At 34.6% G+C, this 26,375-nt stretch overlaps 1 protein-coding gene across 16 annotated transcripts in view; it reads right to left on the reverse strand.

The window, feature by feature from the left end:
* ROBO2 (roundabout guidance receptor 2) overlaps positions 1-26,375 on the reverse strand; it is a 908,846-nt gene that overhangs the window by 181,798 nt on the left and 700,673 nt on the right. Inside the window, exon 1 of one of the 16 annotated variants that reach the window (XM_039337226.1) lies at positions 5,831-5,925. The exons of the other annotated variants lie outside the window; for them this stretch is intronic. Within the exon in view, the coding sequence (XP_039193160.1) occupies positions 5,831-5,882 (52 nt within the window). The 5' untranslated portion in view covers positions 5,883-5,925. Of the gene's footprint in view, positions 1-5,830; positions 5,926-26,375 lie in introns of those variants that run through there. 16 annotated transcript variants of the gene reach the window in all.

Genomic DNA, 26,375 nt, shown 5'->3' on the forward strand with positions numbered 1-26,375 from the left:
AAATCCTGATAATCAATCAGCAGTTGTCTGAGGTTTTCACCATTCCTTTTGACTACATTTCCTAGGCTTTTGGCATAGATCAGGTGAAGAGGAGGGGGAGCAGGAGCAAGACAGTTTTCATGAGGGCTTTTGCAACAATCATCAGGGAAGGAGGAAATAGCATAAACCTATATATATGGAAAAAAGAATGATCCAGAGGGACACAAATAGTTTAGTGTGTGCATATATGTATGTGATTGTGTGTGTGTATGGACCTTGACTTACAATCATTTGTTCATCAACTTAGAAATTACAATTATTATTATTTTTTATTTAGCATATGGCAAAGGTACATTAGTCAGGAGCCTACAGAATAGTTATTTGGTTGCATAAGACTGCTAGTCCATTTGGTTCATGCATGCTATCCAGAAATGCATTACAGGGGACAAACTAGTTCTGCAATGGTGTTCTGCAGTGTCATTTATGGCTTTTTCCCTCCACCAATGTCTCCTAGAATTCAGGCATCACATTTGGACAGATCCAGTACCAGTTGGGTTCATACTTCTGCGTGAAGCACTATTATTTTTTTCACTGAAGTGGTACCTATTTATCTAGCATGTAGAATGCTTTTGAACTGCTAGGTAGGAAGAAGTGAGACAAATGATAGGAGCTCACCCTGTCATGTGGTGCTAGGACTTAAACTGCTGGAGTACAGACCTTCTTCAGCGTCTTTAAGCCATTGAGCCATTGTGGGTCAGAAATTACAATGTTGCTGAATGAAGAAATTTATAACTCATGCCTGAAATTCTGACTGTTGTTATGCCTCCATGTTCATGTGATCAAATCTGAACACTTATCAGTGCATCTGCACTTACAACCTAGCAGTATGCAGTGGGCTCTGTGTAGACTTTTGTTTCTAGGAAACAAGTGCTTAGAGCCTAATCTTGTGCTGCTATATGAAGTCCTTTATTATTGTGTTTTAGTTGAGCTTTTCCAGCCAGTGGTAAATTTCCCAATGTCTGCTACCTTAGCTACCTATTGACGGTATGAAATCCAAAGCATCCATGAATTCATCAATAAAATGGCACCCAAGATGAATTGCTGAGATAATGCCTGAGCAGCAGCAGACACAGGAGGAGGATTCTATTGGCATCTTCTAGCATATTTTATGATATTTCTCCACAAGCCTTTGTAACCAATCTCAAGGATTGACTGTAGCTAGTTTATACTACTGTTTATACTATTTCCCATATCAGCTGATATGCTCTGTAATTGGGGGAAGGGGTAGCAATGACATTCCAGCTTCAGGTATAGGTTGCAAAACTAATTGTTCTTCTGGGTCTTCTGAAGTCTAGAATATAATGTGTTAGACTAACTCAAGTTGTGAAAAGAGCATCCTTCTCACTATGTTGAAATTTGGTTACTAGTTGGGTAACTAACTGTTTCTCAGTTAGAATGGATGCAGGTCTTTTTCCAATCCATAGTTCCCTCACATATTTCATATATTCCCTCTTGTTAGGTCTAATGTGGTAGTAGCATTAAATCAATTCCAGGGTCTTTTGACTCATCTAGGCTTTCATGTCCTAGATATTTTCAGGACCCCTTCAAAAGCCAGACACAGTTTCTTGGCACAGGGAGACTTGCTTCTGCAAATCCCAACAGCAAAACCACAAGAAACAACAATTAATTGTAGATCAGACTTATCGAACAGAGCAAATCCAAAAGCAAACCAAAGGTTTACAATTGCAGACAAAGAAAGAGGAGGTCATGGTTAGTCAACAAGCCAGGCTGTAAATAACTAGATTCCAAGTGTCACCAAAAATAAGCCAAATGCTAGAATGCTGCTTCTAGCAAGAGGCCAATTGTTCCTAGGGGGACTTAAATACTCTCTATTCTGAGTATGGATAGATGTCGTCAAACCTTGCTGGTGAATTCTGCCTCTTGCGGCTTGCTTCTGAGTTTTACATTTTGGTGAAATTCAGAGATCCCAAGAGGAATTGCTGGGGCAAGTGAGGGCCTGGACCAGCCTTCAATGCAACTGAGTTAGACTCTGAGGGCATGTCTTTTTTTATAGCCCACTTACCGTCAGATTGTCCCGATTCCCCAACATCTCACATCCATCTTGTTAAACTGGGTGATATTTGAGCTGGAATGACTTTCCTAGTTTGTCACTCTCATATTTGAAATAGGCAGGTAAAGTGTTAGAAGGTCTTTGCTCAAGATTCCTACTGCTAAGATGGGTTACCAGTCAGGATTTGAACCCCATGCCTGAATGTAAAATGTGGTGCTCTAACCAATCTAGTCTCTCTCTCTCTCTCTCTCTCTCTCTCTCTCTCTCTCTCTCTCTCTCTCTCTCTCTCTCTCTCTCTGTGTGTGTGTGTGTGTGTGTGTATGTATGTATCTGTGAGTTTTGAGAATGGGATACAATTCCTTAAACATTTGGCACACAATTGAGCAGTACTTCTCATAGAGATAGACAGATACAGGTAATATGAATTCAAGATACATTTCACATTTATTGCTTCTTTTTTGTGTAGTGAAACGTTGTATAAAGGCTGATTCCCTCTATCCCCACCAAGTATTCTATTCCTGGTGAAAACAGATGGCAATCCAAAAAAAGGGCAGCTTTTCTGAATCCTTTATATCAAAGTGAACCTAAATCAATCTAGATGACTTGTCATTGCAGTGTATTTGTCACGGCTACTACATGGCATGAGTAGAATTATATGTCACTCTGAATTCTATCACCTTTCAAAAATGAGGAAAGAAAAAAACCTCTGTACATTGTTCTTTTGGTAAAGGCATCAAAATAATATTATACATCATTTGTTCTATAAAAATATTATGCAATGTAAGAAATGAAATAAAATCAAAGACTTAAATGTGTATTCTTAGCCAGTTTCTAAAAAAGGAATAACCTTGTTGACAATATTTCTGAGAATCTCATAAACAGGAAGCTACTAACAACTTAATGAATATTAACACAGCAGCATGTTTTTGTTTCTCTGACCTCACAGTGATTTTACAGTCCTGAGCTAATGGAAAGAAGTAATGCATTCATACTTTCAAGGCTTTAATGATGCCCAAAGCTTTCCTTTATGTTCCAACAGTGGAAAACATACTTTCCTTATGAATAACATAAAATAAAGTAACTGAATATTTTTCTACTTCTCATTGTCTCCATCTATATATTAAATACACAAGAATTTTTTTTTTTTTTGCAACCCTAACTTTAGAAGACCAATCGATTGCTGTGGTAAGGGATGATAGGAATTGTACTCCCATATGTCTGTCAGGCATCAGTTAAGAAAATGCCAAGTCAAAACAGTACTAAAAGCTATGTCAAAAGCTGCATACCTGAAAAAAAAAATCTATGGACAAAGTGGATATGTAAAGTCTGTTTGAGCACACAGAATATAAAAGAATACTAAACCTCTTTAGATAATTGACACCATTGTTGAATTGCTGTTACTATTAAGTACTGTAAAATCTAAAAGAAAGCTGCATTAGAATTAGAACCAGTATCTATGGAAGAGTGTTCAAGATGCCATTACTTGGAACTGAAAGAAACACATCAACATCTTATCAGATACTTGGCACACCAAACTTCTAGGACAGAAAAACAAATCTCTTTGTTTAGAAAAATGGGAGAAGAATAGAAGAAAGAAGATGGATAAATAAACATTCAAATGACAGTGTTCACACCAAGGATTTTTAGTTCCTATTCTTTCTGGTGCCTAAGGGAAATTAAGCAAAAGGTGTGTGGGGCATCTCTTCATAAATTCCCATGCTCTTTATCAAAGTTAGGCGATAGCCTTTAAAGACACAGGGTTGCTGTCACTTATGAGCAGTTGATAATAGTGCACACTCAAAGAGGAGAACAATTGATTGTAAATAGGGCTCATAAAATTATTTTTTTTAAAAAAAAATGCAAATTATTTAGCAAAGTTCATTTTATGATGAAAGCATTCTCTCCTGGGCATGGGATGGCTTCTCTTTAAAAAAAAAACAACTGAAAAATGTATGCATTAATTTCTTTGTGGCATTCTGAGTTCTATTTAAATGACAAGAATTTTAGCATAATACTTTTACTGAATATAAACAATAAAATTAGAAAAGAAGGCCAATGGAAGTTACATTATATATATAAAACAAAGAAAGAATTTGAACGCAGAGGCAGTGTTTATCCATATTTTACCTTTTCAGTCAAATAACAATTATATAAATCATTATCCTGGATTTCTATTTATTTTGTTGGCAATGCAGCAAAATTAAAAAGCAGTCACAAGCCTTTCTGTGTTACATGTATTTTTTTATTACCTATTATGAACTGTTTACTACCAATATATTCCTTTTATGAATTTATAATACGCTTAAATCAACTTTAAGGAATGTATATCAGAAAGTGACTATAGATGTGACAAAATTCCTGAACGCACTAGCTATATCAGTTTTATTAATTAAATGTTAAAGCTATCCTGCTTCCTTTTTTCCTCTAAATCCATTGCACAAATGTCATTCTTGAATGATAAAAAGCTTTCTTCATTACAGAGCTGCTCAATTTAACCCTGAAGACTGAATCAGTGCAACTGAACAGCCATTAGAGCAGAAAACTAAGGTTCATCTCCCCTGAGACTGAGGTCAGGTTTGTCACGTTACTTTCAGGAAAGGCTTAGACTCATATCAAACAAATAAATGAGACCAGTTTCACAGTCACATTAAAGGATTTATTCTACTGTGTTTAACTCTTTATACCTTGCACCCCCCTTACTCGATAATGTAATGCTGTAAATCTCATTCAAATTTGTAGCGGTTTTAATTCAATGTATACACAAGAAAAAAATTGAAATGATCTAATAATGTATTAATTAATCAGTCTTTAAAAAAAGAAGTGTAGGAAGATAGGATAGAAGGCTAAATTAATAAGAAATAAAATGAGAAAGAAAGAAAGAGATTGAAAATTCCCAGAAGAGACCCCAGATCATTAAAACTAGAAATGCTTTTAACTAATCAAGTTATAAAATTTATTTGATTTAGTAAGCAACAATATGATTTTAATATTATTTTTAATTTAAAAAAAGCTTGGAGATGAAATTTAATGGACTTAAAAATATTTGCCACAGGGTCTTCTGATTTGTGATACTGAAAATAATTGGTAACTTAATGTTTGGATAGTTAAATATATGTATATGTTTGTGTATGTGTGTGTGTTTATGTATGTATAAACACATATACATATTCTTCAAGATCGAACATTCTGCCAACATTTCGGACTAAACTATATAGTTCAGCTTTATGTAACATCAATAGCAATAATATTATTGTATTATTATTAATTCAGCCACTTATATTCACTCTTTGTGGATTAGTTATGATTCTATACCTATGACAAACTCTCTTTAGGCCCTTTATCACAAAATATCATTTTAACTAGCATTATAAGTAAGAAATATTATCTTGGTGAGACCAGTAAAGATTTCATTACAATTCATGCTTCCAAAGTATCTTATGCCAACCATCAGAAGATCAGAAAGTCCTATTTTAATTTATATTTATTAAAAATTTTAACTATGTGTTCCTAAAAAACAACAGCTTTAAAACCTATGATTGACTTATCTCACATAATTATACTAATAAGTACATGTAATTTATTTTTTTATATTTCAAAATAAACTGTAGAAGTAGTAAAATAAAAGCAAAAGCTTTTGAGTCCCTTATGGTTAAGACGGAAGAAAAAGTTATCTAGAAAATTATTGTATTTATAATTTAATTTAAGCTGGACAATTTGTTAGAAATTTCTAATTAAGTGAGTGTTCTACCATTACACTTTGATAATAAAATAGTTACTTACCTATTTCATATATAAAAAGATGATATTGGTTATAAATGTTATTCCAACACATTCATATTGAGAATCCATGGAAGACATAGGGAAAGAAATGTAAACAGGAAATATTAATGTCATAATTTCATTTCCAAAATAAAAATTCATGTAACTGTCTAAACTATACATTAATTATGAATATAAAGTACACATTTTTTTAAAAAAATGTCTATATTACAGTTTTGTTTTCCTTTCCATCCAGTATTAGTATATAATACTAATAACTGTGGGGTTAGTAATAACTGTGGGGTTAGTAATAACTGTGTAATAGAAAAAATAAAAATACTGAACATGCATACAGAAATATACACATTTACATACAATTTCTGTGTCAAAAGTAATTCACAACTTTTGCATGTTGACTGCCATGCATGTGACTTTAATTGACCCCTCCTTGACTCTACTGTAGACATTGATTTTGGTAGACTAATTACAAAAATTAAACAATGATAAGAATACTGAATATTTCAGATTTGTTTATGGAAATCTCACAAACTGAAGATCTTCACTTACGGTACTCTTAAATAAAACTATTCATACTGCCTCACCCCAAATGTTCCATTGTGCCCACTGTTGATGAAATAAAGTTGTTTTTAAATATATTCATATGCAAATGCCAGCAGATGCATAAACAAGTTTGGGAAAATAATAACCATGAAGGAGAATACTGTAGTTATAGTATTCTTTCATCTCTCAGCTACAAGTGTCCTCAAACTGTCATTTGTAATAAAGTATAAAAGCTTCAGATCAACTCATTAAAGTGTCTCCTGAAGGCATCATACTAAAAACTGAAATTGCCCTCTAACCTGAATGTTATCCATACATTTAAGACCGTTAGTCACTTCTATCTCCATATATCTTTTATCATATACTAAATGGAGGTTAGGAAAAATATTAATTGAAAAATAGAGTAAACAACACAAAGTAAAAGTTTGGTCCAGTGTAATTTGTGAGACTTTTTAATAACAGTCCCTGAAATTTAAATTGCATATATAGTTCTTTACATTTAAAGCTGATTTGCAGCATATTTTCTTGCAGTGCTAATTTCACTACCAGAAAACCAAAGTTGCAGGATTTATTCAGCTACTTCTTATTTTCACTAGTATCTTGGCACACTAAGTATTTTATAAACAGCCTTTAAATTCTATACAAACATTTCAACACATAACAATACTGTGTATGTGTCTGTATGTGTGTGCATAGGTACATGCCCAATTTCTGATGAGATTAATCTCAGATTTGAATTAAATATAAATACAAATTTAAAGTTTAGTAGGAAAGACAAGGATGAAAATCATATATTCTACTTATTTAGTAACTTTCAGTTGGTATTAAAGAATTGTTCAAGAGTAAGAGCCTAAGTTACACACATAGAATGGGACTTTGATTGTGTTGATTATGTCACACTATGAAATATATTTAGAAAAATGGGGATCCCACCAGAATTTATTGTCCCAATGAGAAACATATAAATAGGTCAGGAAACAACAACATGGACAGAACATAGTGAAAAGTTTGGTTCCAAATTGACAAAGGAGTCAGAAAAGACTATGTATGTTTCCCTTATTTATTCAGTCTTTATGCTGAATATTTATTAAGACTTGATTTAAAAAGATGAGCATGGTTTTAAAACTGGAGAAAGAAACATCAATAACCTGCACTATCTTGATGACTTATAGCTGAAAATGCAAAAGCTGCAAGCTCTAACAAAGGTTAAGGAACATTATGAAAAACACCTAGGGCTCTAATTAAACATAAAGAAGACCAAACTAATGACAATAGGTGGAAGAAGTAGCTCCTGCCTTTTAGAATCAACCATGAACAGTAAAGGAACAGACAATCTAGAACAGGGCTTTTCAACAGGTGGTACGCATACCACTTGTGGTACATTAATGAGTGGCAGGTGCTACGCAGCCCTGCCTAGCCAAGTGTAGTGGGGGAGGGAAAGAGCCAGCACAGGCAAGGACTTGCAATGAGAGAGTCCTCTGGAGCTGCAAAGGCCCCAGGCTCATTCTGGCTCACCCTCCCCCATGAGAAAGGAGGGGGTGGAGACAGGAGAGCCTATAAAAGGAGGCAGTTTGGGCAGGAGAGGGAGAGAGAAAAAAGCAGCAGCCTTGGGAGGAGGGAGAGTCAGCTGCACCGAAGGGGAAGAAGGAGGGGGAGGGTGGGGGGAGGGTGGGGGGAGAGGAGATCAAGCAGGTTGGCCATGATCTACAACTGCTGTGGCAGCCACCTGTGCTGGCAGCAGCAAATAGGCAAGAAATGCAGTGGGGGAAGGGTCACCCTCCAAGAGGAATGAAAAAAGGCAGCAATGGCTGGAGGTGAGGCACAGAGAAGGAGATGGAGAGTGGAAGGATTCTTATGTGTTTTTGTGACTTTGAAGTTCTGGGATTTGTGCAATGAGGGCTTTGTGTTTTTAAGGAGTGTTTGGCAATTTCTATTTGGCTGATGGCTGATGTCTCATGTTAGCTTCTATTGCTCTGCTGTTGTTAACTGTAAGTTTTGCTGCAAGGGATTTTGAAGTATTTTTCTCCTGAATGAATTTTGCCTGTAGCATTCCTTTACTTATGAATGGAGCCATTTGGGGAGGTTGCCTTAGCCAGCAGCCAGTACTTACATTTTTTTTCTTCCTTAAGTGCTGGCTATGCTCCTTACTTTCCTTTCCAGCCAGTAGCTAATTCTTAAAGGGGAATGTGCCTTTTTAAGCTAGTTCACTCAGCAGCTTGTCTTTTCTGTCTCTGGAGGCCTTTCCTTGTTTGATCAATATATGGAAGAGGGAAATATGGGGGGGGGTCAAATTCTTCCTTCAGAAAGAGATGGAAATGAGAAAAAGGGAGGCAGGGAAGGAAGGGAGGAAAGGAAGTCCCGCCTTAGCACTTGGCCACCAGCAGCTCTGCCATTGACTTTGCTTGTCAAAAGGTTGCAGAAGGGGATCACATGACCCTGGAACACTATGACCATTATATATATGAATCAGTTGCCAAGCATCCAAATATAAATCACATGACCCTGGGCATGCTGCTATGGTCATAAGTGTGAAAAATGGTCATAAGTCATTTCAGTGCAATAGCAACTTTGAACAGGTTTTTTTTTTTTTTGGTCATCAAGTTTCTGACACCTTGCTAGGTGGTACTTGAATATTGCCATATCCTAAAAGTGGTACAATCGGTAAAAAGGTTGAAAAGCCATGATCTAGAAATACAACACAAACTAGAACATGCAAAGTAGCCGTGAAGGCTTTGGTAAAGATATTTAGATACTGTCATGTTTCTATAATCACAAAGATTAGTGCAGGCAAGATATTCTCTGACATTTTATGATTAGAGTTTGAAAAAGCCAGATAGACAGACTATTGCCATTTATTAATTTCATGTTGGAGCAGAGATTACTCTTGAGAATACAACGAATAGCCAAAAAAGGAAACAAATGGACCATAAAACAAACCAATCCAGAGTTTTCACTTGAGGAACATGCAACCAGGTTACTTAAGACACAATATGTGAAAAGCTAACTCTGTGAGAAGGCTCTGATGCTGGAAAAGATAAAAGGGGAGAGAAGAAGATGGGTATAGAAAATGGATGCACTCAGTTATGGTGTCAAAGGGTGTACTGTTGGAAGACCTGAAGGACCAAGTTAAGCACAGATTACCACTATTCTTTTTATCATACCTCAAGTCTGTAAGTCTGCGAAGCCATTTTACTAAATAATTGTATTTATTTATGTGGTATTTTATAAAGCTACCCATCTCACAAACGTGGGAAGCATACAAAGTTTTTTTAAAAAAACTAATACAGCATAATGACTAAAACATAAGAACAAAAATTATTAAAACATTAAAAACACTAAAATCATTTAAAAAAGAAAGAAAAACAATACATTCAATATCTCTAGCAATGCATCTACTTTGCGTACCCATATTACATGATCCCCAGGCCAGATGGCAAGGTTTTCAGCCCTTCCAGAAGGCCAACAAGGTTGGGCCAATCTGACCTCAGAGGGAATGATGTTCCTAAGGATGGGTTCCATAGTAGCAAAGGCTCTCCTTATGGATTCCACCAGACATTCCTTTATAGACAGGACATAAAACATGCCCTTCCTATTGGACCTAATGGGATGGATAAATGTAAGTGGAGAGAAGCAATCACTCAAGTAACCCAGCCCCATGCCATGTATGACATTATAGGTTATTCCCAGAATCTTCAATGGAATCCAGAAATAAATGGTAACCAATGTGGTTCATAGAGCAGAAGTGTAATGTGCACTGACTTAGATTTATACATAACTTCCCACATTGCCATATTCGCACAAGCTGAAGCTTTCAAGTGTCCTTCAGCAATAGCTCCATGTAGTGTGTATAACACTAATCTATTGTTTAATAAACTTAATATTTGGTAAAATGATCTTCACAGACTTAGAGTTTCAACATCATTAGATATTAAACTACTTAACTGCATAATTACAGTCTATTGTAATGTCATATAAAATATGATAGGAAGGCCAAGTTTTTCAATATTAAAAAGAATGGCTCAAATGGGAGGAAGATATTAGGCAAATGTACATTCAAAACAAAAAAAATCCTTCATTATAGACCAAATATTAAACAAATGTCTAAAATGTTTTTCTTCACAATAAAATAGATTTGTATCAAATTCAACATTAAAGCTATGTTTTGTTTAGCATATGATATGAAAATCATCTGAAAGTTATGTAGCTATTAAAATACTATTATGATTATTAATAAAAGACTGCTTAGCACTAAAAATAGATTTTGTTTAATACCATTCTTTCACATAGTTTTGACTGATTCTTTACCTCATAGCCATTAATATATGATTACTTAGATGTATTACAGTAAATTTTCATTCAAATTATACAGGATTCTAAATACATAAAGATAGTGCATGAATTCCAACAGTGAAATTCTTTTTAAAAATGGATGAATATTTTCTTACTATTATGCAGCAACTATGTAATATACAAAACAAATTAATTTTGAAGAGATAGCTGGATGATATTTAGTTATTAATAGATCCTGAAACAAGCACTTTCATGCAAACAAAGTATCTATGTGGTCAAACATGATCAACTAATAGTAACAATGTTTGGTCCTTTAATAAGTGCCTTTCACAAGTCATCTTAGCAGGCTTTCCTGAAATAATTACTTAATGAAAAAAATCTCCATTGTCCATAAAAATTTTTTACAGTAATAAGTATAAGTAATAAGCAGTACTAACCACATTCATTATGTAAATAAACATAATAAAAGACAGAAATGAAGAAATAATATGTAAATATTTTTAAGGAAAAGTTTTTATTTATTTTCAGCAGTGGTAGAGAATTGAGTGGATCACCAATATTATCCTTCCTGCTCACCAAATTCAAAATAATTACAATTGACTACTCTGTTATCATTTATTGCTGAATTTTAAAAAGGCTTTATTTTAACATACTTATAAGATAGCAATATAAATATACATGTAATCCCCAGAAATTTGGTAGTATATATAAACAGTAATGTAAGATCATCAATCATCCTCCTTTAGGGAGGACAGTCCTTCTTTTGTAAGTTTTGTCCACTCTCAAAAAGTGTCCTCCTACATGTCCTCCTTTTCGATATTTGAAGACTAATCTGTAAATCTCCATATTCGATCAATGCCGAGCCAATCCGTTGCGTGTAATGTGACGTATTTGTATTTGACATGACGATTCGTCAATGTACAGTGCGGTGAGACGCGATTATGAAACGCATGCGCTCCGCGCAGGAGAATTGTTCTGAGAGAGTGCGCCGGGCGCAAGAGTGCACCACGCACAAGTGGCTTTTACTTCTTACCGAAACACGACACAGCACACACACACACACACACACACACACACACATTAAACTCACTTCTTTCTCAGTGAATATTCAATCATACACAGGTGAGCACAATAATTCACTTTTATTAATTCATTATCTATTTAATAATTTCCAAATATGTACAATTTTATTTATAAGTTTATTTGCTTATATCAGTGGTTCTCAACCTTTCTAATGCCGCAACCCCATAATACAGTTCCCCATGTTGTGGTGACCCCCCAACCTCTTATACATCACCGGGTGCCAGGGGCGTGGCCAAAGAAAAGGTGAAAAAAATGGCAGACAGCCTTGTTTGGCGACCCCCGTGAAATGGTCGTTCGACCCCAAATGGGGTCCCGACCCACAGGTTGAGAACCACTGGCTTATATTGTTTCAGTTTTAATAATTAATTTTATTTATTCATAATGAATGTGCTTGCATCGTTCGTGTAGCTCTATATTTTATTTTTAATTTTAAATTTCATTTAGGGATGGAAAAATCAAAAAAGAGGAAATGCCATTTCAACAATAAATTGAATAAGGAATTTCCATTCCTCATATCAAAGAAGGATAACATTGTTTTCTGCAATATTTGCAGTGGAGAATTTTGTATTGCAGTTGGGAGCAGAACAGCTATTACGAAACACTTGACCACCAAGAAACATAAGCAATCATCAGATGTATCTGCTTCCAGTTGTAAAATAACAAGTTTTTTTAAAACTTCAAATTATTCTGAAGATGAAAAACAGTTAGCTGCAATGGAGGGAACATTTGCATTTCATACCATAATTCACAATCAAAGTTTTCATAGTATGGATTGTACAACTAAATTATTGAAAAAGTTTCACGATGCTAAATTTTCATGTGCCAGGACAAAAAGTAAGGCTATTATTAAATCAGTATTTAAAAATTACTGTGACAAAATACTTACAGAAGACTTGGAAACTGCAGCATTTGTAACGGTTTTATCTGATGCATCCAATCATAATGAAACTAAATTGTATTCAATACTAGTAAGATATTTTAATGTTACCAAGGGCATTCAAGTAAAAAATTTAAATTTAGACTCCATTGAGGGCAAAACTGCTGAAATTTTGTCAAAGCATCTATACTGAGTAATAAATGAAAACAATTTGAAATGCAAAGTTGTTGCACTAACAGCTGATAATACAAACACAAATTTTGGTGGGCGAAGACGCAAAGGGGTGAATAATGTCTATATAAAATTACAAGATTTAATTTAAAAGAAAATACTAGGAATAGGTTGTAATGAACATATTTTGTCAAATGCAATCAACACGGTGTCGTGTGCCATGCCAATTGATGTAGAAGTAATAATAACTACAATTTATTTGTATTTTAGTCATTTTACCATTCGTGTGGCTACTTTAAAACAATTTTGTGAAGAAGCGAATGTTCAATACAAAATTTTTTAGGATATTCAAAAGTTAGATGGCTTGCTCTAACACCTGTTATAAAGTGTGTTCTACAATTATTTGAGCCTCTCCGTTCATGTTTTTTAAGTTTAGACAAATGTCCTAAAATCCTGGAATCGTTTTTCAATAATGAAATATCTGAGATATTAATGTATTTTGTACATAATCAAGCATCTATTTTTCACAGAATGATTCAAAAGATTGAAGGTGAACACATTTCAGCTACAGAAGTTAGTCTTATTTTGAATTACTTTATCCTGCAATATAAAACTCGATTTGAAGAAAAATTTCTTCCTTTAATTATAAAAAGAAAATTGTCAGACTTAGAGAAATCAAATCCGGGCATAACAGAAAAGTTTATCAAAGAAGCGCAGAATTTTTACCAAACATGTTTTCAATATATTGAAGAATAGTCTGAAACAAATATCACAGGAAATAACAGTTTTCAATGGTGTTGAATGGTGTTTTTTGACTTCATTGCAAGTATATTGGACAGATATTGAACCTTGTGTTGAGTTTTTATCTAAAGAAATGCCAGACATTAAAATAGATGATAATTGTCTCTTTGAAGAAATTAGAAGACTGAATGTATTTTTAAATTCTGAAAAATTAATACAATGGGAAAATAAACACGTTGAAATTGATAAAAGATGGGTGGAAATATTCAGCCATTTCAAAAATGAACATATTCCATGTGAAAATATTCATTCTTTTTAAATTTATGTTGTGCTGCCCTGGAACTATTACAGCAGCTGAAAGGGTTTTTTCAATTGCTAATGATTTTTGGAAAAGTGAGAAATCGAGATTGAATGTTGATATTCTAGCTGCAGCACTTGCTGTAAAATTCAATATGAAGGATATTTCTTGTTCAGATATTTCCAATATATTGTTAGAAGATGATACATTGACAAAAAATATTCATTCAATAGAAAAGTACTCATTTAAATAATAATTAATAGGCATGTAAGCATAATTACAATATAATATGTTATTGTTACAAATGTTTTTAATTATGCATTTATCATAATATAGTGTATTGTGTATTATTGCTGCAATGAATAAAATGTTTCTTTTATTTACAATATTTTTTTCTTCAATTTATTTGTGTCTTCCTTCTCATTGTAAAAAAGTTGGTCACCTTAAGTAATGGTCAAACATGTTTCCAGATTCAACACAAACTTGGAAAGTGTGAAAGGATAGTCATGGAGGAAAAAATACATGTATTCTTTCAATTTGTTTCCATGATAGCTGAAAGAGTTCCACTGAGTAAAAGAAGACCAAAAAAAGGGACAGCTACCTCATCAAGGGACTTGCTTGTTTGACACCCAGTGCTGATTTGTTGCTTTCAGACTGTCAGAAGAAAAAAAGTCAGAATGGATGAGAAAAAAGAAACAATGTCAGAGGAGAAAGAACTGTAGAGGGCAGTATATGTAAGTACATGTGAGCTTTTATTTGTGTAGGACATTCAAAGAGGTTCTGAGTAGCAGTAGAGAGAAGAACAGAAAGCTGCTTGGGAAGTAATTCTGAGGTGACCTGATAGTGATATATCCCAGCCCAAGCCTGGAGAAGAAGAAATAGTTTAGTCCAGGGGTAGGCAACCTTGGCTCTTTTATGACTCGTGGACTTCAACTCCCAGAATTCCTGAGCCAGCCATGGTTGCCTACCCCTGGTTTAGTCAAACAGTACTTGGGAAGTCTGAGTGAAGGAAATTCCCTGAGGTTACATTGTATCAAAAAGCTCATTAGCCTGTGTTTCTAAATAATAGAGCAAGTCAGAAAGAGGAGGAAAGGGAGAAAAAAATGAAAATTAGTTTTCTCCTACCTTTGGTATTTTTACCATGAAGAAAAGGCCCAGGAGGCTTAGCAAAAAGCTGAGGAGGCTTTTGGGAGGCTAATTATAGTGCAATAAGATCCAGTCAGGCCACAAGTCAGACATAATAGCAGAACCAGAGACAAAGCGAACTTAAGTTCACTAGGCAATAGCTGGATACTCTACAAACAATTTTGTTATTGGATCCATACAGAATCTGCATTATCGTTTGTAACCCAAATGTACAATAGTAAGTCAAAAATAGCATTGCTATAATCCCTGTACAAACTTCATCCAGCAACAAATGCTAAAAATCAGGTTATGTCTTTATATGAATTTGACAGCTATGCAAGAGCAACTAAATCTTGTATGAAATGGGGAGAAGCAAGATTTTGTCAGCTGGAATTACAGAAAAACAATGCTTTCTAAATTTTACACTCCATTTTCAGAAAATAATAGCATTTTTACTTTCTCACTACAATCTTGATAGCTAATATTCCTCCTGTAAGCTTCCTTTTCAAACTATAGAGGACCAATCTATGGAAAAAATAAAATTATATAAACTTCATTTTTCTATAAATCTCAATAAATTCAACAAACACTATTTATATGGCATCATACATTAGAGAGGCTGCTTTTCTACTATGAATATTGGTATTTATAGTGAGCATGCCTTAATAATTGACTCCCAAAGAAATAAAAAGGATAAGGATTTCACTGTATCCCATCAGATTCAGTATTACCAACATTTTCAAAGAGTAATGAAACTGTTTAGATGTCAAGTTAAAGTCATTTTGTTAATACTTTTTAAATAACGGAAAAGGAGAATTGTATATTGAATCTAATGGAACTGAGAAACTTGCAGAAACAGAACAAAGTTTATTTACACTTAGCAATTTATCTGAAAGAGAATGTAGTTCCCTGGCTATTGTGGTGAGAAGTTTAAAAGGACTACCATTCATGAAAGATGCTGTCTGTCTCTCTGTTTGTCTAATGTTTAAGCATTCTAATGATAGAATACCTCTTAAATCCTATGGACATGGTTCATCACTGTGGGGGAAAAAACTGCTCAAGAAAGAAAAAGAAAAAGAAAGGTATATGTGGGGAGGAGAACCATAATAAGAATAAATTAAAGTTAAGTTAAAAGAACCTCCTCACAGATATCCTATGATTTACTGTAACAATGCAGCTATGCAAAATACACACTTGACTGACACCCAGAATAAATTATGTTTAAATATGCCTATCTTCAATTAAACAAAGCTGTAATTAATATACAATCCAAGCTTTAGGTTGCATGCATATCCATTTTCCACATGCTGAAACAAACATAAATTTCAAAAGACCAGAGCATGCATTCACATTTGAATCATCTCTACTTTTCTTTCTATAGCCAGTTCTTATTTTACAGAATATATCTCGTAACTTATCAGTAACTCTCAAAATATATTTTATATTATTTTGCTAAAAGTTGAAATTATCAATTTTCCCTTTTGTAGTACCTTTTCTCCTTTTTCTCAAGGTCATCAATATCTGTAACTTCAAAACTCATTTTTAATGCTATATATTTGTAATGTTTTAATGCACTTATTAAAAAAGATTAACATTTAAATGGTTAGAAAAGAAGCATTCTAGATTCCTATTGAAGACCTTACCTTTTGTCAGTTTATAAACACAGTCATAATGGAATACAAAAAAAAAAACAACAAAAATAGCACATGAATAGTGTGCCTAATGTACCACAAGGGAGATGAAGGGGGAATTAGCTTGTGTTGAGTTGGCTCATCCCCCAAAGAGCTGTGTCTGAGCTGTTTTGAAGCTGTTCACTCATAGGGATTATTTCATTGAATCTGCTTTAATCTCAGCTAAATGCTTTCAACCGGTATATACTGAGACAGAATTAGAGAAATCAGAACCTCGATGACCTGTGTTGATGGGCTTGAAGGAAGAAAGAGAAACAAACCATAATAATCCCACACATCATAGAATTAAAGAGGTCACAAGGCAATATCTATTATATAGGTCCACTGGGAAAGTTGAAGAAGAACGTTAAGATATTATGCAGTTACGAAACAAATATTGTAGGTACTATAATTGCTATACCAAATATCCCTGCAGGGCGAGGAATTGTTTGCATTCTTGATACTGATACGGAGAGCAAAACTTTAAACATAGAATAGTATCAGTGGAAATCCTGTTTATGTAATTTGTTCAATATTATAAAAGGCATCTGAAAAATTATCCAGCTTTTCTCTTCTTAGCTGTTAATATAAATGCATATGCTGATGTGCACATGGGTATATCTACAATCCTACCCACTGACATATTGGTGGGAGCTGCTACCTTTGTTTTATATGAAAGACAATGTATAATTTTGATCCTTTATCCCCTAAATTTATAAGGTTTGTTTGCTATTGTTTTTCTTTATCTATAATTTCATTCCCCCACATGATATTTTAATGGGTTCTATATTTGTAACATTCCTATTGTCTTTTTTTTGGCTTTTTTTTGCATATACAGAAACAAAGGAAAACGGCTTAAGTATATTGACCAATGGCCCCATTTCCTTATACTATACTGTGTGCATCATTAAGCGAGCAAAAACCATCCTCCATTTCTGATGTTGAGGAGGAATAATGTGGAAAAGTGCAGATTATTTTTGGAATTATTAGTCCATGGTTACATATGAGTCATGGGATCCTGGAGTTAGTCAGAGCTCCTGTCCAGAGAACAAAGCTTGTTAAGATGTTCTAAGCTGGTGGCCTATAGTCTCTGTGTGTGTGTGTGTGTGTGAGAGAGAGAGAGAGAGGGAGGGAGGGAGGGAGGGAGGGAGGGAGAGAGAGAGAGAGAGAGAACCTATCTTACATCTAATTGTTGATGGGCTTGACAGATTTCAGATAGCACAGAGAATTTCCAACTGATCTGGAAGCTAGTTTTCTCAGATGCATAGTTCATCTGTAGAATATAGAGACAATGTGCACTAGATATGATTGCTAACAAGCAGCCTCTAGCTGCAATCTTGGGGAAGCCTAGCTTTCTGAATAGCTCAAGATATGAAGGAGGTAAAGATGCCTAAAATGATGATTGCAGAATAAGGAACAATCTTCCCTTTTATGATAGGGAATAAGCATAACAAAACACATACGAGCAATAAGCATAACCAAACACAACATCAACCCAAATTTGAACATTGTAAATGTAAGTACTTGGCTCCCATTACTGCACCACAGAGTGTCAGTCAGCTATACTTTCAGAATCTTAGGGAAGAATGAAGCAGATGATGATGATATAATCAACACCTCATTATGGGACAAAAAAAATGCCAGAGGCTTTGAAAAACCAGTTTGGTTGTCCCCTTCCTTAAGAATCTATCTTTCATCTACCATCTTTCAACAAATACCCCCCTAAAGAATTTTTCGGGAAGGTCGCTAAAAACAATTATTAGGCAATAATTATTGAGTACTCTGAAAGAAACAGAAACAACTAGACTTTTGGCAATCAAGCCCATGATACAAAAACTTCACTCATTGCTTTTGTAGATGACCTGTGGTAGGACTTGGAGGGAAGAGTTCAATTGTCATTGGCTTCTAGATTTCTCAGAAGACTTTAATACTGTTTGCCAGGCTATATGTAATGGAAGAAGGAATAACCTTGAGAACAAGAGGAAGAACTACAACCAAGATGATAATCAAATAAAGAAAACCTGAGTCTGGGGAAAAATGTAATTTGAGAAAGCATCTCAGACATGACCCTTGCTAGTTCTCATGAATATCAAGGGAGGGCTAGAGAAAACTCATTGAGACTTTGAGAAACTGTTACTATAATCTTACAATAAAAATGGTATTTGCCTGTGCATCTTTGCTTTTGGTCTACTTTGGAGAGTTGATAGTATGATCCTGGAACACTAGTAAAGATTAGGAATGGGAGCCACTGTATTGTAGTGGTTATGCTCTTATCTAAGTGGGCAATTCTGTTTGCTGGTTGTGGAAACGAGAGTCAACCCTCAGATATTCCAGTGTAGAATATTCTAGGCTTAGTTTTGTCTCCCATCTTAATTAAGATCTACATTAAATCCCTGGGGGAGGTAACCAGCCAGTTCAGGATAAAGTATCATCAATATGTTGATAAGGTTGAAGTATTTCCACTCTAGATTAAATTGGAGATATGGTAGGACTGCTGATCCGGTTTCTAGAGACTATCAAAGTCAGGATGAGGGACCCAGACTCAAATAAAATCTAAGCATGACAGAAGAGCTGCTAACTTAGAAGACTACCAATACTAAATAAATGCTATTTTAAGGATTCATAGGCTTGACAAGTTGAATATTACACTCATAAACTTAATTTAAATATAAGGCCTTTTAGAATTGCTGTTGTTTTTATTTATTACTTTATTTTTATCTACCTATTCCTTAAATTAATGCATATCATACACAGTCTGCTTTAAACACAAATAGAATGTTAAATAGACAAGTATTATTTGAGAATTTGTCACAAATCTGTGTTAAAATGGAACACATGGTTTGTTAATTAAACAGACTTTATATTGTTGTTTTTCTGTTAGAACTATTACATCAATTTTCAACATTGACAAGTTGGTCCCTCATCTATATAAATACTGTATAAAAGCTTAAATTTGGATATTAGTTTATTCTTGTCAATAAGGTCATTTTCCCCTGCATATAAAGCAATCCAGTAATTTTATACTGACATCCCTTGCAGATCTGACAGTTTGAAAACATGAAATAATAGGCAGTTAGTGTCAGTGCTCTTAAATCGAGTCCAAAGATCCCATGATACCAAAAATATGGCAGCTTGTTACAACTAAGCAAATGTCAATCCAATCAACGTATACAGGAGGTTGTCAACTTCCTACCTTTCCCTGCCCTAATAAGTAGCATACAAAATGACAGAATTCAGAAAAATATATATTGTTGCCTGAGAATTAGTCTTTTTCATTTTTTTTAAAATAACTATTTAGTAGCCTTTCACACCTCTTTAACACATCATGGAAAGTGTTATACAAATCTTTCACTGCTGATTAGAAAGCTACAAAATGTTCACAAAGATTAATGTGTGAAGGTTTCTAAAAATTCACCAATTTATTTTTTTTGATCCAGAAATTAAAAAAAAAAAACTAATCTAAATCTAATATCATACCTAATTTGAAAATAGGATTGGAATAGTCCCAATATGCTTTTTCCTTATGGTTTAAATGTACTAAATGTCCACAGAGACCTCAAAAATCATATAAGTGATTATAATAATGAAAAATTTGGGCAGTTGCACACCTCCTTTAGTTACCTCATTACTCAGCTACATGCAAAAGTATTGTATTTTATCCAAGAGAAAATCATTACAAATTTCATATTCTTTGTAAAAGAAAAGTAATTTACTTTCAATTAGACTGAAGGAAAGCAAAATAATGCAAATGAAATTTCAATTTACCATTAGTTTAAATTGTTTAATATTATCTAGAATCAGGATATATTACTCTTTCATGTAGGCTGATTGATGGCCAATAAACAGTAATCTAAAAGTGGATAAGGCGTCTTCCATTCCTTTGTTTATTAGGGTTGGAATCTAAACATAAAAAAAAGATAAGGGGGACAGTCCACATATAGGTCTTAATAGAAGGGAAAGGAAGATATGTGCTCATGAATTACAACCTGCTTGTCTACTTCAATCCATTAAGAAATCCAATATTTTAGTAAATATTGGTGTCCAGTATTATCATATTCCAATGTACAAATAGCAACAAAGAAACATTTTTCTGTTCTTTATAATTTGTCATACAACATTTTTATTAAAAAAATATAACTGTACCTTGCAAATTCATTATTCACAAAGTAAAGTAGAAATCAAACACAGGTTTGGAAAATAATATAAACTAGCTAATTAATCCAAAATTTATATAAAGGTTAAAGACAGGACTAAGATTAATATAAATTTCTAGCAATATAAAAATAAACTTTTTAGCACCTATTATTTTATTTAAGCTCCCTCTCAGATTCCATTCCAGTCTAGTTCACGTTTTCATTCATTATGGAATATAATAAACATTATAGCCTACCAAAGCAACTCAGCTCATTAAAAGCAACCTGACAGTTCAAAAGTATCCATTAATAGGCAGAGTCATTTAAAATAAACAACTTTCCAGTTAGTCTAAGTATGGATGAAAATTCATTTAAGCCAGCCCCAGAAGAAAAGGAAAAGATATGGTAAATCCTTCGCTTTCCTTAAAACCCATGGTATAGAAATGAAAGTGTGTTATTCTTCACTGAAGTTTTATTTAACTGATCTTTCTACAAATCTTAACTCCAGTAATCTCTGTAAATTATTACATTCAGTGCTAAAGGAGCAAATCAAGGAGGACTTCCCTTAACAAAAGGGAAAACCAAAACCAGCCAAAAGTCCGTAAGTCTAGGATTTTTACAATCTTTTCTTCCTCTTTTTCTGAGGGAAGAACAGAGAAGCTGTTCAGTTGTTCACTTAACTGAAGACTATCTTTGCATTGTAAAAACTTTGTTTTTACTAACTTTCAATTCAAACATCCTCTGTATCCCCCCCCCTTTGCTTCTGAGGCTGAACAGAAGACCTAGCAAATTCTCAGTCTTGCAGTTCAAGAGGCAGCACCTGAGAGAGGTGAGTCACTTCATCAGTGGGTTGATGATTCAGATAGCAATGAGTCAGTATCTGACCTTTGAGAATGTCAAACCCTAAATCATGCTTCCATTTAAAGAGGATCAAATAACAGAAATCAGTGCAAATAATATTGTTTAGAGAGAATTTTCACTATGATATTAAGCTCTAGATCTCTCCTCCTGCTGGAAACAATTCTCTATTCTCAGAACTATGTGCTACTGACCTCTTATTCCTCTCATCTTGCCTCCTTGTCTAGCAAATAGGTTTGTGGCTTCCAATTCCTGGACTGAATATCCTGGTCATCTTAATTCTCGAGTATCAGACTGCAATAGACCTGCTCTGTTCATGATTATATTTAAGCCCATACTACAATATGTAGACAAGAATTTGTTTTTCTTTGCAATTTTTTTCTCTGCCTAATTTATAGCTGATCAGTTCTAGCTAGCTGCCTCCGCTTCTGCTGTTCAGCCTAGACCAGGGGTAGGCAACCTTGGCTCTGGACTTCAACTCCCAGAATTCCATGAGTCATAAAAGAGCCAAGGTTGCCTACCCCTGGTCTAGACCATCACATTGCTACTTCAAATCTTTCTTGTCCACTCCTTGCTGGTCCAAAATCTTCTGCCCTTTCAGAATTCCATTCAAACTCTCCAAGAATAATTCCCCACTCTTTCTTCCATCCTTTCATTTATAACTATACTATAAGCACATCGTTGATAATAAAACATTCTTCCATCAGCTATTCAGCTCCCCCCATGTAACTTTTCGGACGGAGTCTATGGCTGGTTTAATATTATTATAAATGGGTAAAGTCTGGAGTCCTTCAGCAGAGGAAGCAATTTTTCTAATATCAAACTTTCGCTTAGAAATATGTACATGAACAGAAGAATTCAATGTGATATTTTCCTTGTGTCGTCTTCTGTTATTAATTACGGAATTATGGCAAATTCTCTGGTCTTTATATAATTACTAATTATTTTAAAAGGAAATAATTTTAAAAAACAAATAGAAAATAATCTTCTAACCTAATTTCTAACCTAAAAAAGGACTTAATGTTATATTATTACTTGATTGGTTTGCAAATTGCATATAATGGGCTCTGTAAGCCATTTTTAAAGTCTATTATAAATAAAATATCAGAAATTGAGATATATTTCCAAGCAAAATTATATTTATTATTATTAAATAATGTTACATGAAAAAGCAGTTTGATATAGTACTCTTTAAAAACAGGTTTTTTAAGATTTAAAAAGTAAAAAATATATTAGCAAATAAACTTGCTTAGAAAAGATGTATATGTCTGATATCGGAATTTATCCAGGAAAGTAGAGAGAACAAAAAGAAGAGAGACAGTATTCCAATGCAATTCTATTCCTTCACCATCTGTCACAGTCACTTTCTTCCCCAAAGGGGAAGTTTAGAAAGGCCACCAGAACTAATGAGCATTGAAAAAAGTGAAATCTCAAAGCAAAATACCTATAAAAATCCAAGAACCGAAGCTTTTAACAAGCCTTTGACTACAGTGGGGACCAAGGTCCAAGACGGCTAGTCCCTCTGGTATCTTCCTGGAGCTAACATGTAACCCTAAAGATATTCATCTTATACAGAAGTCTTGTCATGTCTAGATTAAATTTGCTACACTTTCTATCAGACGTTCATCAATTATTATCGCTATTGGATTAAGATTTTCTGGCCAAATAAAATATTTGTATTTTATAGCTTTTGTCCTGAAAACATTCAACATTATTTAAGAAACTCAATAGTCAAATCTGCTACTGAATCCAATTAATTTTTTAATTATTAATTATTCTCAATATTTTAAATTTAAAATACAAATGTATTTCAGTAGTCCTGTGTGTGTGTATGTGTGTGTGTGTGTGTGTATCTCTGTGGGCATCCCCCTCGCCCCTCTCTCTCTGTATATATATGCATAGATGCACACATATGCATAAACATACACAAAATAAATTTTTACATAATTTGGAACAAACAATACATGGATGAGACAAGAGAATGTTGAACTGATGGAATGCTACTACAACAGCAGATGAGAGGGGAGTTATGAAGCAAATAAGGGAACTATGGATGGACAGAAGACCTACATTAACACTAATTGAGAAACAAGTAGTTACCCAATGCTTCAACACAGTGAAGGGGAAACTGCTATCGCTATTTGAAATAGACCAACTGCATATTATATTCCATACTCCAGAATTCCCCAACCTTTCCAGCTTTGCCGACCAGCAGAGGGGGAAAGGAAGATGGGGTGGTTCTGTGCAAGTGGTGGGCAAGTGTGCATGCAACTCCAGTTGCGCGAACAGCAAGCATGCACACACGCACGCTCAAATGGAGCGTGTGCATATGCAATTCAATAAGAATGGCTCCAACAGACCTCAGGAACAACTTCAGAGCTCTCTGTCCAAAAGAGTGCAGTGGTAGGAACAGATACGATCCTGTGCAGAACCCCCAGGCCTCTGCAAGGGGACCCAATATTAAGGAACACACATACACACACACACACACACACACACACACACACACAAACACACACTATCCACACAAAATGTTACATAATTGCTACTTGCTGTAGTGTTACTGAATCACTGTCTATCATACAATTTAGGTCTGGTCATTTGTCACTGAATAAGAATTACGGATTGATTTTTTTTCTCACGATCTTGTTTATTTTCCTCACTATTCTCAGGAGTCTTCTCCAACATCAAAGATATATCAATATGCTTTCTACATAGTTTTTTCATAGCATCATCTGCACATTCTTGATCTTTGTAGCTGTGACATGCTATTTGAATATGTTTTCAAAGGCTTTCACTGCCACTCTACCAAGTGCTAGTCTGTAGATATGGAATGTAAAGCTGATCATAAAAACAGGCACCATTAACAACCTGAATATCAATTGTTAATTCAATGAATGTACGCAGTATAACATCATCATCATCATCATCATCATCATCATCAAGTTGGAAGGGACTTTGGAGGTCATCTAGTCCAATCCCCTGCTCAGGCAGGAAACCCTATACCATTTCAGACAAATGGCTGTCCAATCTCTTCTTAAAAACTTCCAGTATTGGAGCATTCACCACTTCTGGAGGCAGGTTGTTCCACTGATTAATTGTTCTAACTGTTCTAGATTGCTTCTCTCTTTTGGTTAGTTTCCATCCATTGCTTCTTGTCCTTCAGGTGCTTTGGAGAATAGCTTGATTCCCTCTTCTTTGTGGCAACCACTGAGATATTGGAACACTGCTATCATGTCCCCCCCCCTCGTCCTTCTCTTCATTAAACTAGACATACCCAATTCCAGCAATCATTCCTTGTAAGTTTTAGCCTCCAGTCCCCTAATCATCTTTGTTGCTGTTCCCTATACACTTTCTAGAGTCTCAACATCTTTTTACAACATGGTGACCGAAACTGGATGCAGTATTCCAAGTGTGGCGTTACCAAGGCATTGTAAATTGGTATTAACACTTCATGTGATCTTGATTCTATCCCTCTGTTAATGCAGCTTAGCACTGTGTTGGCCTTTTTGGCAGCTGCAGCACACTGCTGGCTGTGGAATTCTGGGAGTTGAAGTCACATGCCTTAAAATTGTCAAGGTTGAGAAACACTGTCCTAAACTATACCTGTGCTTTTGTTTTTTCTTGCCTAAATGTAGAACCTTACTTTTTTTACCATTGGATTTCATTTTGTTAGATAGTGCCCAATGTTCAAGTCTGTCAAGATCCTTCTGTATCTTAAGCCTGTCTTCTGGAGTGATGGCTATTCCTGCCAGCTTAGTGTCGCCTGCAAATTTGATGAGTTCCCCATCTATCCCCTCATCCAAATCATTGATGAAGATGTTGAAGAGCACTGGCCCAGAGTCCTGGGACACCCCACTACTCACTTCCCTCCATGTAGATGTAGTTCCATTGAGGAACTGAGTACGCCGGTCAGCCAGCTACGAATCCATCTGGTGGTGATACTGTCTAACCCACATTTTTCTATCTTATCAAGTAGTAGGTTGTGATCTACTTTATCAAATGCTTTACTTTGATTTCTTTATACTTACCACAACTGATATATTATTTGCAATTTTAGCTATCAGAGTAGTGCCATCAGACAAGTACAAATAACTGATATTTTTTCTTAAAATTTAAAAATCACATTCATATTCTTTCAATCCAGTCTCCCTCAATATATATTCAACTTGAGTAATCTGTCCTGTTCTGTCTACAGAGTTTTCCATTGCTGAGGACAATTAAATATTTTGGGATTCCCATTTTCATAAGGACTTTCTACAGTTTAAAAGACTGGGCATACATGTAGACTGAACTATTCCTATCTGTATCCACTGTGTTCTCCAGATAGCTGAGATAATTCAGTAAGAACTTTTATAGTTCTCCTGTTGCTTGCCATATGTCCATAGATATTATATCAATTCCTCTAACCTTATAACTTGGTAATGGAGTGTTGGAATGTTGATCTAATTTCATATTTAGTACTAGAGGTTTATGTAAGAAGGGAATACATTATCTTGGATTTTAAAATATTTACTTTACAGTTTTTCAGGAAAATCCTAATTTGTTTGTATATTAGCATTCTTTAGCATGCTCATTTTGCTCTTGACATAACTGTTCTCCAGTTGCAGTACTTTTTCTTCCAACATTATTGTACATATACAAAAAGCATGTTATTAATGTGTGTCATAATTTTTATATGTTTAGTTCCAAGAAAAAACTGATTGTGTAGAATTTATCACAAATCTTTAATTATCTTAATAAGTAACAGTGCATTCCT

This window comes from Crotalus tigris, unplaced genomic scaffold (genome assembly GCF_016545835.1).
Source record: "Crotalus tigris isolate CLP2741 ecotype Arizona unplaced genomic scaffold, ASM1654583v1 scf7180000017672.2133156, whole genome shotgun sequence".
Classification (NCBI taxonomy): Eukaryota; Metazoa; Chordata; class Lepidosauria; order Squamata; family Viperidae; genus Crotalus; species Crotalus tigris.